The 13,992-nt window shown below is 59.5% G+C and overlaps 1 protein-coding gene across 2 annotated transcripts in view; it reads left to right on the top strand.

The window, feature by feature from the left end:
- The window catches only part of MDFI (MyoD family inhibitor), a 16,023-nt gene extending 2,382 nt beyond the window's left edge, over positions 1-13,641 (top strand). Inside the window, exons 1-4 of one of the 2 annotated variants that reach the window (XM_042013762.1) lie at positions 7,433-7,607; positions 8,067-8,249; positions 11,955-12,209; positions 12,523-13,641. In XM_042013762.1, the coding sequence (XP_041869696.1) occupies positions 7,493-7,607; positions 8,067-8,249; positions 11,955-12,209; positions 12,523-12,779 (810 nt within the window). In that variant the 5' untranslated portion in view covers positions 7,433-7,492 and the 3' untranslated portion in view covers positions 12,780-13,641. Of the gene's footprint in view, positions 1-7,432; positions 7,608-8,066; positions 8,250-11,954; positions 12,210-12,522 lie in introns of those variants that run through there. The other variant, XM_042013763.1, reaches the window with a different exon arrangement.
- The last annotated feature ends 351 nt before the right edge of the window (positions 13,642-13,992 follow it).

Here is a 13,992-nt window from a genome sequence, read left to right on the forward strand (position 1 = left end):
TCGGTGTTCCCATCTTGGAGTGGCACCCATCAGTGCCCAGTTCGGTGCTCCCATCTTGAGGGAGTCTCACCTCCATCCCAAACCATCCCAAATCCCCCCTCCTCTTCCTCAGCTCCTCTGGAGGGGTCCCCAAGGTGTGACCCCGAGCAGAGCTGGACCAAATTTGCCTCCTTCAGACTCCTCCTTTGCAGTGTGGGGAGCACAACGGGGTCTCCTTAATTCCCACCTGCCCAGGCTCCAGAGGCTGAATTCCATCCCTGTCCCTCCTCAGGGAGCAGCTCTGTGCTGCCACATCCCAAACCCTCGCTCCCATCTCTCTTTCCTCCCTCTTCGTGGGATTTCGGTGAGGGATGAGCAGCCAGGCCCCTCCGTGTTTGTCCCTGTGACATTCGGCTGCCGAGCCCTGGTGGCTTGGGCAGGGGCCAGCGGCTCTGTCACGCACCGCCGGGCCTGGGAATTTTCTCTCCATTCCCTTTCCCAAGTTTTACAAACCAGAGTGGCTCATCTGGAGACACCCAGGCTGGGGAATAAACAGGGAAACCGAGGTGCCGGCGTGGTTTGGCCGAGCTCAGCGTGGGGTGGGCAGCTCAGGTGGGGTTTGCAGGGCTCGCTGCTGTTTCCCAGCTGGAGACGGAGCTTTTTTCCCGGAGTTTGTTCCCTGGCACCTCTGGAGATGGGTCGGGTGCCATCACAGCCTCCTCCCACCCAGCAGGGACGGGGACATGGCAAACCAAGGCCCCGAAATAGCCACAGGTAGTTGGCAGAGAGAAGAGGCCGCTGTCTGCCTGGGTAGGGAGGGGAGGAGTGATTATTTTTCGGAGGAATTAGCAGAAAACAGGAGGAAAACAGAGTTTCACTGAGGGACAGCGGGAAGCAGGAGAGGCTCTTTCCTCCTCCTCCTCCTCCTCCATGTGAAGATGATGGAGACAAATCCACCTCCAGCAGCAAAAAAACCTCCTTGGCTTTGGCTCTGCTCATTCCCACCTCCCTTTTCCCTTCCCATTTGCTGTGTGGGGCCACCCTCGTGTCCCCCTCCGTGTCTCCAATCCCTGCCTGTGTCCCAGCTTGGCAGCTCAGAGTTTGGGATGCTCGTGCACATTTGTCCTTAATTCTTTCTGCCTGTTCCCAAGGATTTTGCCCCGAGGTGTGAGAGGAGGCGGAAAAAGCTGTTGCGTGCTCAGCCCCAAGCACGCAGCCTCCAGATCCAAAATGCCACTGGAGGCCTGCACGGGGTGCCCCAAGCAGGGAATTCTCAGCAGGAATCAGTGTCACCCCGCTCAGGAACCCTTTACTGGCACTGTCCTGCTCTGGGATAGGGGTAGGAACAGAAAAAAACCCATCCAAAATCAAAATAAAAGGGTTTTTTCTTGGCTCAGCACTGATTTAAGAGCAGGATTGCAGAGTTGCACGCAGCCACGCTCAAAGCGCAAAGAACCCCTCCCAAAAAAAAGCTCTGAAAGAAACAAAACTGTATTTTTTTTACCCCCACAGAAAGACATTTTGCACGGAAAGATCGATTTCTGTTTTTCTTTCCAAGTTTTTCCCTGTCAGCTCCTGAAAACGCTTCGCTCGTGTTTGTTCTTTGAACGACAGCAAAACTTGCAGAGGAAAAGAGAAGAAAAGCAAGCAAAAAAAAAAAAGGCAAGAAAAGCAGATTTCTGGCTTTTTTCAGTGTTTCTGGGTTTGAGCAAAACAAAGCCAGGCCTTGGGGCTGCGTCGCCCCTGCTCCCGCTCCAGCTCCTGATTGAATTTCCTTGGAAAGCGCCTGCCTGGGAGCTGCAGAAACCCAAGCTCTCCTCGGGGTATTTGCTGGAGTTCTGGTGATTTTCCCCAGAACTTTTCCATGCCTGGAGTTCCCCCTCCTGTGGGATCGGCACCCCCTGGGATGGCCCCAATATCCCTTCCTACATCCCAGTTTTTGGAATTTTCTTTGGGATCCGTGCGTGGCAGAAACCCCAACCTACAGAGAGTGTGAGCAGCAGCAGCACTGGGAAGTTTTGGGCTCCATCCCCACCGGATGTTCCTTTTGGGAAAATCCCATTTTTGTGCCTCGGTTTCCTCACCAACCAAGGCAGTTTTCCAGGAAAATCCCTGGAGCTCAGGGAAGGTGTGATGGGCCCGGGTTTAAATCAGTGCCAGGCTGATCCTGGGATGAAAGGGGCTGGAGAAATGCAAATGATTCTCCTGCTTAATAACAGTGCCCGGCAGCTCCTGCTGATCTGCTCCTCAATTAACTTTTTTTAAGGACTTAGGCTGGGAAGACACAAATTTTCCCTGGCAGGACCTGTGCTGGTTTAACCCCCAAGGTTACCCAATTACCGGCCTGGCTCGGGCTTTAATTACTCCCTCCATCATTTCCCCCAGCAGCTCCCTGCTCTGTAATTCCCAGAATCTCCTTGGATCTGATAGGCCTGGCCTTAGCAGCTTTCCAGGCCTCAGGGATAATTGCTTTTCCTTGAGGACACCCGGGATTTCCTCCTGTGTCCTTCCTCCAGGCTGGGCTCCCCTGATTTCCCAGATTTTCCATCCTTTGGGGAGTTATCCTGCCCCAGGTGCTCCTCAGACTCCAACTCAGTCCCAGCCTGGGTCTTTTCCCTGGTGTTTTCCCATCGTTTTTCCCCATTCCGTGTCCCCACAGTGTGTTTGGGGTGGTTTATGTTGGGTTTGGGATGAGGCCTGGCGCTGAGAGATGAAGGAAGAAACCCAGACCTTCCCAGGTTTGTGTGCTGGGAAGTTTTGTTGTCCCTGTTTTTCCAGTCCAGGCTTAAAGATCCCTCCTTCCCTTGCAGCTCCACACTGGGATGGTGCCTTAATATCTATAAAATGTAAATATATTTATGTTAAATCAGTTCTTGCTGCTTAAGGAATAATTCCTCCCAAACTGCTGCGGTGTCAGAGGTGTTTCTTGCAGGGAATTTATATTTTCTCTTCCCTGAAATCCCTTGTAGGAGCAAGTCTTCCATGAATTTGGTTTGGCAGGAGCCAGTTGGAGCCGTGAGGACCTTGGAGGGATGGGATTTGTAGGGACACCGACCTGGAGTCGGGGTTTGGTCACCGAGGTCAAACTCCAAACAGGGATGGACTGGATGGACGCTGCTCCTGGCCTCTCTGGCCTCAAAATTCCTCCCTCTCTTCCCACCCAAAATCTATAAATAACAAATAACAACAACTCCCGGCCTGCTGAGCTATTTGGGGGTTTTGTGGGTTTTTTTTGCTTTGTTTTGTTTTGGTTTTTTTTTTTTTTTTGCATTTAAGAAGTATCTCCTCATAGAAACCTCTGGTGTTCTGGACTGGATTCCTCATTGTCCCAGAACTGTTTATCCAAAGCTTTGCACAGGTGAGCAGAGAGACACTGGGCCAAAGGTTTGCTGGGTGGGAAGCAAAGCTGTGCTGGATCTGGCCATGCTTTGGGCATCTCTCCTCCCCTTCCCACCCTCCTTTTCCTTTCCCTATCCCAGAATCTGAGGCGGCCTCGGTGCATTCATTTCAGACTGAGTGTAAAGAAGGAGATTGGGATTTTTCCCGGGATTTTTCTTCCCTCTGCTCCCTCCTGGGAAGGATTTGCTTCAGTGCCATCTCTTCTGCACTGGAAACCTGAAATGTCCCTGGAATGGGGCAGGCAGGCACCTGATCAGGCCAGGAAATCCAGGAGAGGTTTCAGACTCGTTTTATCTGCTTGAAAAAAGGATCAGAGAGCTCCCAACCCAAACAGCACCGAGCTGCTGGGTTGTTGTTCATGGCAACTGCATCCAGGATTTCCTGCTCCCTGTCCAGCCATTCCCAAGGGATTAAAGGCAGGGAAAAGGGGGCTCTCCTGAGTGTCTCCACGCTGGCAGGAGTGGCATCCTGTGGTGTTGGGTTTGGATGCTCCCCAAAAGCTCAGATGTGGATCCAGATGTGCTGAGACCCCTTCTCCCTCCTTTTTGGTCAACACCAAACCCCAACCTGCCAAAGGGATGGGATTTGTTCCCACATTCCCAGTCCCAGCCCCCCCGAAGGGATGGGATTTGTTCCCACATTCCCAGTCCCAGCCCCCCGAAGGGATGGGATTTGTTCCCACATTCCCATTCCCAGCCCCCCGAAGGGATGGGATTTGTCCCCACATTCCCATTCCCAGCCCCCCGAAGGGATGGGATTTGTTCCCACATTCCCAGTCCCAGCCTGCTGAAGGAATGGGATTTGTCCCCACATTCCAGTCCCAACCCGCCAAAGGGATGGGATTTGTTCCCATATTCCCAGTCCAGCCTCTCTTTAGCTCCATGTTGGAGAAGTTTTCCTTCCCGTGCTGTCCCTCCCTGGGACTGGGAATGGGGCCGTGTCCATCCATCTCCTGCCACCAGATTCCTTCCCTCAGAGCCAAAGGCATTCGGGAGGAAGAGGGACAGGGAAATGAGATCCCAGGAGCCGGGCGGATCCTCAGCCACATCCCAGGAATGCTGAGCAGGAGCCACGGGACACCCTGGGTGGGTTTGACCCCAAACCACGGCTCCAGATTTGCGTCTTCCCACATCCTCTGGGGGTCTGGGCACCACAACTGGCTGGGAGAAGGGAATCCACAGGTTTTTGGGAGCTGGGGGCTGGTGGGGCTCTGCTGCCTGTGGTGTGGCTCGTGGTTGTGCTGCTGGAGAAGCTCATCCCGGGATGCTGACGGGCTGCTCCTGCCTTTTGCTTGCCGGGCTCTTTGGGAATGCTTAGCTCAGCCCATCAGGAATTCCGGGTGCTTCCAGCTCGGAGCACAGAGCACTTTTCCCTGTGAGCAGAACCAGCCCCAGGAGCTCTGGCAGACTCAGGGCCTTGCTGCATTCCCAGAGGGATGGGACATTGGACTTTGCAGGAATTTTACAGGATCCTCGGTTGCAGCCATGAAACCTTCCAGCTTCTTTGCACCTTTCCTCTTTCCTCTCCCCTCTCCTATTTTCCCACCTCCTTGATGGACTTTGGAGCTCACTGATGTCTCGGGGCTTCCGTGACGGATGGATTTGGACTTTGGGACTGGGGAGAATAATCAGAAAACCGGATCCATGTGTGTGTCCTGGGCTTGGCAAAGGAAAGCAGCTCCACATCTATCACTTGCCCGATCTCTGGTACCTTAGGGCAGTGCTGGGATTTATTGAAGCTGAAATTATTATTTTTAAATGCCTCGTTACCTCTTTTCCCAAAAACCAGGGATCTGAGCTGCTCTCCCTGTGCCACGGCACCTCCACATCCCCCTTGTGCTGCTCCTGGGGGGGCAGAGCCTTGGACTCTCATCCCAGGCTCTGGGGAGGATTTGCCCTGGCCAGGAAGGGTCTGGGGGTGCAGGATCAGGGAAAAAGGGAGAGATGTCCCATCCCAAGGGCCGGCTCTCCTTAGCGTTTTTCCCGGGCTCGTGGTTGGTTTTAAAGCTGATGGATTCAGGTCAAGCCTGGTCTCGTTCTGGGGGCAGCAGGGGAGGGAAGGAGCCAGTCCTGCCCTGCTGGCAGCAGGGAGAGGGGATCCAGAGGGGCCTCAGCTTGGCAGGGCACCCCTGGAGCAGGGGTTGGGGGGATTTAAAGGAGGAGAGGGAGCCAGGAGCTGTGGGATGAGCCTGTGCCAGTGCTGGAAGTGCCTGTTCACCTCTCCCTGTGCCAGCAGAGCTGATGCCTCTTGTTGGGGGGAATTTGGGAGCTGCTGCCCACCCAGAGCCTGAGCACTTCCCGGGGCATTCCCTCTGCACTTCCCTGTGGATCAGGGGTGGGAGCCTGCGGGGTCTGTGCTCAGCCCACACGTGTCCAGCTTCTCCCAGACCTTCCCTGGGGTCAGGCTGTGACCATGAGGGTGGACACGGCCCTTTTCCATCCCATTCCCGGGGAAATGGTGCTCTTGGGGAGCAGCATCATCCGCACATTCCCTGCGGCCCTGCAGCAGCAGGGATGTGAGGCAGCGCAAGGCAGGGAAGGACCAGCTGACCCAAACTTCATTCCTGCCTATTTTTGTCCCTCTCCTGGCCAGCTTGTTCCCGGGGGAGTTAATTTAATTGCCACCTTCCTCCCTGCGTGGCTGTGGTTGTGTGCGAGCCCTTGTGCAGGGTAATTACAAGTGCGAAGCGGACACGGCAGGAACGAGCCTGGGCTCCTTCCCGGTTGGAGCAGCACCCTGGATATCCCTGTGGATCCACCCAGCCAGGGCTGCTGCTGTCCCACGGAGCTCCAGGCCTCACCAGACTGCCCCTTGTCCCCAGGAGCAGGCACAGAGGAGGCAAGGGATGTGCTGGAGACACGGAGTGGTCGTGGCAGGGATCTGCTGGAGCTCTCCCTGTGCCAGCCCTTCTCCTGCTGCTGCACCTGATTTTCCAGCTCTTTTTCCCAATTGCTGACCCGCAGGGAAGGGGATCTGGTGGTGATGGGGCTGTTCTGGGGAGCCCTGGGGGTTTTTAAGCCCTGAACACACTTTGGGCACCTCACAGCCGAAACCAGAGCAGCTCCCGGGCTCTGCTGGTTCTCAGTGGCTCCAGTGCCTTCCCAGGGACTCTGCGGGAGCTTCACCGTCTGTGCCCTGCCCGGGACACCTCTGGCTTCACTCAGAGCTCCTCAACCATTGGGATTTCATGTCTGGCTTTGGATCAGGGCTGACTCCAGGCTGGCACATGACAGAGGCTGTGGGTGCAGCAGCGTGTGGGTGTTACTCACCCCCACACCCGTCGGGAGATGACAGGCTGCTCTCCTCACCTCTCCATTTCGCTCTGGGCTTTCCAGAGGCTTGGGAATGGCTTTTCTCCCATCTGGGGCTCACGTGCTCATGCTCCATTGGGATTCAGAGCCAACGCTGCTGTAGCAAAATTCAGCTGGAGCTGCTGGATTTGCCTTGGTTGAACCCCAAAATCGCCTCACCTGCGAGAGCTGTGAGCAGGGCTCTGTGCTGGGATGAGTTTTCCTTCCCACAAAACCCCCTGTCTCAGGAGCACCAGCACCCCAGGCTGGACCTGCACCCTGGGGAGGGCAGAGAGGGTGGTCCTGTAGGGAAACTGAGGCACGTGGATGATTTTGGAGCTGGGAACAGAGCAGCTTCACTCCAGCCCGGCTGCAGCCCCTCTGCAGCATTTCCAGGCTCCAGCAGATCCCGGGGCGCAGCTGGAACCCCTCACTTCCCTCGTTATGCTCCTTTTAATTATCCATAATTGCCCCCCTTCCTCCTCGGCTCTGGTGTGCAGGACCCTGGTTTTATCGAGGATAATGAAGTGTCCCAAGCCCCTTTCCCCCTTCCCTTCCCCTCCCCTCCCTGCCGGCATTCAGGACCTCCTGTTACAGCCAGGGCAATTATGGCTCGCTGCTCTCCCTCCCTCTGCCCAGCCTATAATTTAGTTTTATATAAAGCACGCTCCAGCCCCTGTTGTGCAAGACGTTGCTATTCCGGGGGATGGGCAGAGGGATGGGGCGGCCGGGAGGGGGCTCGGGGTGGGTGGGAGAGAGTGGCGTTGCACCGAGCCTCCCCCCCCTCCCCCGACACGCCCTGGGCACCCCACATTCCCCGTGGGATGGAGCAGCCAGCTCCCAGCAGTGCCGAAGGTGGTCCTGCCTTCTCCCGGCTTTCTGCGAGGGGCAGTTTGGCACCGGGATTTCTCCCATGGGGAAGAACTCAGCTCCTTTCAGGTTTTTGCCGCCCCATCGAGGGGTCCTGCAGGGGTTACTCCTGCTCCGGAGTGAGGGAGGATGAGGGAAGGTGGCAGCCAGCTCCCGCAGGGAAGACAGTGGCCCTTTCATGGGAAGGGGGATGAAAAATCCAGCTTGAGCTGCGGAGTGTAACCAGATCCCTTGGCTCTTTTGGAGAAGGAATGTGAGAGCTTGGAAGGGGTTTTGGGATGGTGCTGCCGAGCCGCTGGCGCTGCAGCGGGGTGAGCAGCTGTGGGGTGATGCAGCCGCGGTGCCCGTCCCGAGCAGCCCCAAATCCAGCGTGGTGCTCCAGCTCTTCCCCCTTCCTGTGTGCGGCAGGGATGTGGCTTGGGAATCAGAGCCCAGACGCCCTGACCGGTGCCATGGGCAGTGTCTGGGGCCGGGCTGGGGGTTTGGGTGGCCCCGGGGGGCTCGGCTCTAACCCCGTTTCTCTTGCAGAGGTGGCCGAGCCCTCGCGCCCTCCCCCGAGGCCGATCCCAGCGGTGCCACCGGCGGAGCCCCGGCCTCCCGCCCGCCCCGCGGTGCCGAAGAAGGAGAAACCCCCGGAAGATGACAAGTCCCCAAAAGTGCTGACGAAAAGCCCCCGGGCCGAGCTCTGCGGCGCTCCCGAAGCTGTGACATGTGAGTGTTTCCCTCGGTGGCAGCTCCGGACACCGCCGGGGGCCCGTGCCTTGGGCTGCTGCCACCTCATCAGCAACGGGGCTCATTAAAAAGCGGGGCAGAGGTGGGAACTGTCTCCTCCTCGCTTTGTTCCTCCCCACATCAAAGCTCAAACCGAGCCTGAGTCACCTGGAGAGGCGAAAGCGAAGGGCGGCACCCGGCATGGCTCTCGCTGCCCTCCGAGGCGGAGCCGGGGCAGCTGGGGCTGCTTTGGGAAGCGTTGGGGTCCTCTGGGATGCCGTGGTGGGAAGAGGGATGAGCCCTCGGGGAAGAAGCTCGTGGAGCATCCCCCAAAACCCCAGTGGGAGAGAGGAGAGCCCCAGAGACCGTTTTCGAGGGCACAGCCCCGGGATGTCTCCGTGGGCACAGCCCTGGGGTATCTCAGAGGGCACAGCCCCGGGGTATCTCAGTGGGCACAGCCCCGGGATATCTCAGTGGGCACAGCCCCGGGATGTCTCCATGGCACAGCCCCGGGATGTTTCCGTGGGCACAGCCCCTGGATGTCTCCATGGCACAGCCCCGGGATGTCTCCGTGGGCACAGTCCCGGGATGTCTCAGTGGCACAGCCCCGGGATGTTTCCGTGGGCACAGCCCCTGGATGTCTCCATGGCACAGCTCCGGGATGTCTCCATTGCACAGCTCCGGGATGTCTCCATGGCACAGCTCCGGGATGTCTCCGTGGGCACAGCTCCTGGGGCGGGAGCGCAGCAGGCACTTGCTGGAGCAAAGGGAGACGCTTCGCGCTGGGACAGCTCTTGCTTTGGCGAGTCCGGGGCAAGGGTGAGGCTGGTGCCAAGCCGGGCTTGGCTGAGCCGGGCTGTCCGCACAGAGGAGTTGGTTTTGCCGCAGGCGGTGGCGGGGCCAGGCAGCACCTCCCAAAATCTGCTGCCGTGAGAAACGCCGGGGTGGGGTAGGCGCAGGGTGCGGGCCGGGGTGCCCTCGCTCCGTTCCCCGTTGCAGGGGTGGGGGAGCGGAGCTGGCAGACGCGGGAGGCTCTCCTGGAGCCGTCCATCCTTTCCCTGGCCCCCAGCCCGGATCCCAGGGTTTCTCTCCCAGGCTGCCATTCCCCTTCTGCTGGATGCTGGCGCGCAGCTTCCCCTTCCAAGGGGCGCGAAGTGGATGGAAGGTTCCCCGCGGGATGAGGGCGGGTGGGAACGGAGCTGCGCGCTCCGGAGGGTGGGCAGGGGAGGGGAGAGGACGGCGAAATGCGGGCGCTGGAGCGGGGAGAGCGCACGTTTCCTGCGGCAGAGCCCGAGACTTGCGCAGCATCTGGGAGCTGGGCCGGCTGCCCAAAGACATTCTGCACGTCTGACTCACACCGCAGCCGCTGCACGGCCCCCTCCCCAGCCCAGCCCAGCCCCCCGGCCGCCCCCCACGGGCCTCGGGGCTGGGAGGGACGTGGGCACCCTCCTGCTGGGTGCTGGATGAAGGGACCTTCCCTTCTCTCCCTGGGAAATGAGGAGCGTCCCCTCTGGTATCCCCCACTCCTCCCAGTGCTGCTCTTGGGGGGGGTCACCATTGGGTTTTGGGGGTTATTCCTCCTTTGGCAGGACCCGGGGAGCACAGTTAGGCTCTCCCATGGGATGGTGGCATTCCCGTGCCAGTCTGGCTCATGGCAAGCTCAGGAGGGACAGGGCAGAAGGGGCTGTCGGGTGCGGGGTCATGTCTGTGTCCAGCAGTGCCAGGATTGCCCCCCCCGAAGGCTCAGCTCTGGTGCTTGAATCCATTTTTCCAGCATTCTGGAACACTGGGATTGTGGGTTTGGGATTCTGGGTGTTGAGTTTCAGGTAGGAGCAGCAGACCCAGGTGGCCACTCCAAGCCCTGGCAGTGGCTCGGGGGGGTCACAGCAGGGAGACCCCGGTGATGCTGCCCTGGGACAGCCTGAGGGGATCCAGGAGTATGGCCTCGGTGGGAAACCCAAAGGGAATATCCAGGAGGTTTTTGGTCATTGAAGAGTCGTAGACAGGCAGTTTTCCCCAAAATCCTGGGATTTTAGGGCTGCTCCCCCCACTCCTGCCCGGAGATACTGAGGAGCTGGAGGTGCCTCTTTTAGAAGAGCTTTGGCCTTGTGTCCTAAAGGCTGTCCTAAAAAAATGGGAGCTATTTTCCCTGACTTTGAGCAGGGGGATTCCTGGCTGCCTCTTGCTGCCCCTCACCGGAGCCAGAGCGTGATTTTGATTTACAAACAGTTTAATCTGAGGAATGCGGTGAAATGGGGAGCGCCAAGTGCATCCTGCTGCAATCCCAGAGAATCCAGCTGCCGTCCGAGGCTGCTGAGCTGCTGCTGCGTCCCTCTTGACTCAGCCCCTGTGGGCTCAGCCCCTTCCTGTCACAGCTCTGGGCAGCCCTGGTCACTGTGGGCATCCTCGGTGCCATCTCAGTGCACACACGAGGCTGGAGAGGGCACCGGGCAAGGGTACACAGAAAGCCAACACTCCATGAGGTTTTTTAGGGAGGGGAGACAATTCCTGTTTTATCCAAGACCTGTTTTCTGTTTCCCCAGTCTCCCATCCCTCCTGCCTCCAGCCCACTTTTCCCGCTCAGCTCTGGTTATTTTAAGTTCCCTTCCCAGCGGGTGTCAAAGACCAAGCTCCCAGTTTAACCTCCCTCGGCGGCCTGAGCCGAGCTCAGCCTGGTAAAACCAAGCACTGGGACCATCCACTTGTGTCTTTCACCTTCCACCTATTTTATTTTCGCCTTCCATCTGTTTTATTTTCGTGGATTCAAGACAGGGACCGTCTGTGCCCGCTCCACCCCCGTGTCCCCCCATGCCCTGCACAGAAAGTAGCTCCTGTTCCCTGGTGCCTTTGCCCTCGAGCCTCTCTCCTGAATCATCCCTTGTTTACTGCCACGGCAGAGGAAAAGCAAAGTTTGGCCGAAGCACCACCAGACAGGATTTTATTTGTGGCATTGCTGGGGAGGGTGATGGGTGCTGGGACTGGGAACCAGCACAAAGATGGGTGCCCCCATTCCTTGTGCTGGTTCCCAGTCCTCTCCCAGAGCACCACAGCTGGGGACGGCAGGAGCACGGGGTTGAGCCACCCCTCTGGCTCTGGCAGCATCCTGGCAGGACATGGGGCTGCGGCGGGAGAGGCTGCAGGGAGGCACAGACACAGCAGAGTTATTTTCCTCCTCCTGCAGAGAAGTTCAGCCAGAGGTTGTGGAGACCTTAAGGAAGTGGCCGGTTCCCGCAGGGCCGGGGAGAGGAGCAGGCTGGCTCCGCAGCGGTGCCTCATCTCCTCTGGCTTTACAGAGGGCGGTGGGGACATCCAGGAGCTCTGTCTGGCAGCCTCGGTGGGTTCATCCCTGCTGGCTGTGCCGGGAGATCTCCTCCTTCAGGTCCTCTGGTGATTTGCAGCAGTTTCAGCACGTCCTTCACCACAAATCTTCATTTCTTGGGGTTTTTTCATCCCTTCCTCTCACCGGAGCCTTTGCCTCCTTCCCTTCACCATCCCTTTTCCTTCCTTTGTCCTTCCTTCCTCCAGCCACCTTTTCCACATCTCCAATTCCATCTCCATCCTCTTGGACCATCCATCCATCAGCATCACCTCCCGGTCACCCCGTGTCCAGCTGGGGACCGGATTCCCGTGTTTCTCTGGGGTCTGGGCACGCGTTTCTCCCGGCGGAGAGGGCGGGGGGGTAACGTGCTGCTCTCTCCTCTTCAGGCCAGCCCCAGGTGCGAACACCCCCGCAGCCCCCCGGGCCCTGCACCCACCTGCTGCACAACGGCGCCGGGCGGGGGCCGGAGCCGGGCGGTGCCAACGGGGAGGCGGGGAACGGGATGTGCCGGGCCGTGCCCAGCTCGCAGAAGCCGCACCGAAAGCTGCAGTCGCACCACTCCATCAACAGCCAGAGCAGCAAGAAGAGCAAGGGCAGCTCCAAGTCGGCCTCTTCTCACATCCCCATTGAGGCGCAGGAAGGTACCAGCTGTCCTCTCTCCTGGTCTCCTCGGGCCCCTCATCCCTTGGGATCTCATCCTCCGAGCCCAGCGGGACCCCTGGGCCCTCCTGGCAGCCTCTGCAGGGCGAGTGCTGAGCGGGGCCATCTCCTGTCCTCCAGAATTGGTCTCTCTTGAGGCCTGGGTGTTGAGGGAGACTCCCTGGGGCAGTGCCTGCCTCCCGACCCCTTTTCCCATCCCTTCCGCGAATTCCTGAGGGAGGATTTCCATCCTCGCGGCGCTCCCCCAGCACCCACCTGTGCCGGGCGCTGTCTCACCCCTGCGTTCCTCCCCAGACTGCTGCGTCCACTGCATCCTCTCCTGCCTCTTCTGCGAGTTCCTGACCCTCTGCAACATCGTGCTGGACTGTGCCACCTGCGGCTCCTGCACCTCCGAGGACTCCTGCATCTGCTGCTGCTGCTGCAACTCGGGCGAGTGCGCGGACTGCGACCTGCCCTGCGACATGGACTGCGGCATCATCGACGCCTGCTGCGAGTCCGCCGACTGCCTGGAGATCTGCATGGAGTGCTGCGGGCTCTGCTTCTCCTCCTGAGGGCCCCTCTGGGCCGGGGGACCCGCGCTGGGACCCCCCAGGCTCTCCCGCAGCGGGCGAGGCTCCGGCCGGTCCCCTCGGGAAACGCCAAAACCTCGAGGAGGAGGAGAGCGAATCCCTCGCTGCGAAACCTCGTCCTTGGAGCCGGAGCCGGATCCTGCCTGGGGAAGGGGGAACCCAGACGGCCGTGGGGGGCTCTGGCAGTGTCCTGTCCCGCTCTACCTCTGCCCGCACCGGGGCACCGCGGGAGCCTCCTGCTGCCTGAGCCGAGAGCAGGAGCGCCCGTCCCGCAGAGCCACCCCGGGGCCCGGCGTTGGGGACAGCCCGTGCCGCTGGCACCGCCCCAGGACAGCGCTCCGGGGGGGTTACAGGGGGTGGCACGGAGCATCCCCCTGCCAGGACACCTCCAGGGACACCTCCAGGGACACCTCCAAGGCCGGGTGACCCCCGCGCACTGGGAGATGCTGGAGCCTCCCGCCCGGCTGTGGAGTCCCGTGCTGGGGGACGCGTCCTGCCAGGCCCCCCTCCCCTCGGTGCTGAGCCCGGCAGCCAAGTGCAATACCCGCAGCCTCCCCCCTCCCGGGAAGAAGCTTTTCCTGCAGCCGGAGCTGCGCCGAACTGCCACCGACCCCCGCGTGTCCCCCGTGTGTCCCAGGCGTGGCGGGGCAGGGTGGCTCGGTTGGTGCCAAATGACCCCCAGCAGTTGTTGGCCCCCGTGCCACCATCCCGGGGACAGGGCTGGTGGCTGGGTGGGGGTGGCAGACACCCCGCTGATGGGCTGGGGAGACGGGGAGGGAAGTGTCACGGTATTTTATAAGTTTTTTGTTCCTTTTTATTGTAAATAAAGGTCTTTCTTCATTTGAGACCCACGGCTGCCACAGCACGTGCTCTGCCGGGCACTCCCTGGGGACAGAGGCTCCGTGTCCCCTGTCCCTGCAGCCCATCCTGCTCCCAGCTGGCTTTGGGGACATGGGACAGGTCAGTGACAGCCCCAGCGTGCTCCTGTTTGCTCCTTGTGCTGGGAAGGAGAGTACAAGAGGACTCTCTGTCCTTGGCTCCAGGGAACAGGTTGAGGTCCTGGAGTACCCTGGGACAAACCCTGTCCCCATTGTCCCACCACCCTTGGGGTGTCATCTGCTCCCGGGCTGCTTCACCAACCCCAGGGCACAAATTCCCCACAGGAGAAAATAAATTACGTGAATTCCCAGCAGAA

This window comes from Corvus kubaryi, unplaced genomic scaffold (assembly GCF_017639235.1).
Source record: "Corvus kubaryi isolate FWS band 111438036 unplaced genomic scaffold, C.kubaryi_AGA036_p1.0 split1-37355, whole genome shotgun sequence".
NCBI classification, from domain to species: Eukaryota; Metazoa; Chordata; class Aves; order Passeriformes; family Corvidae; genus Corvus; species Corvus kubaryi.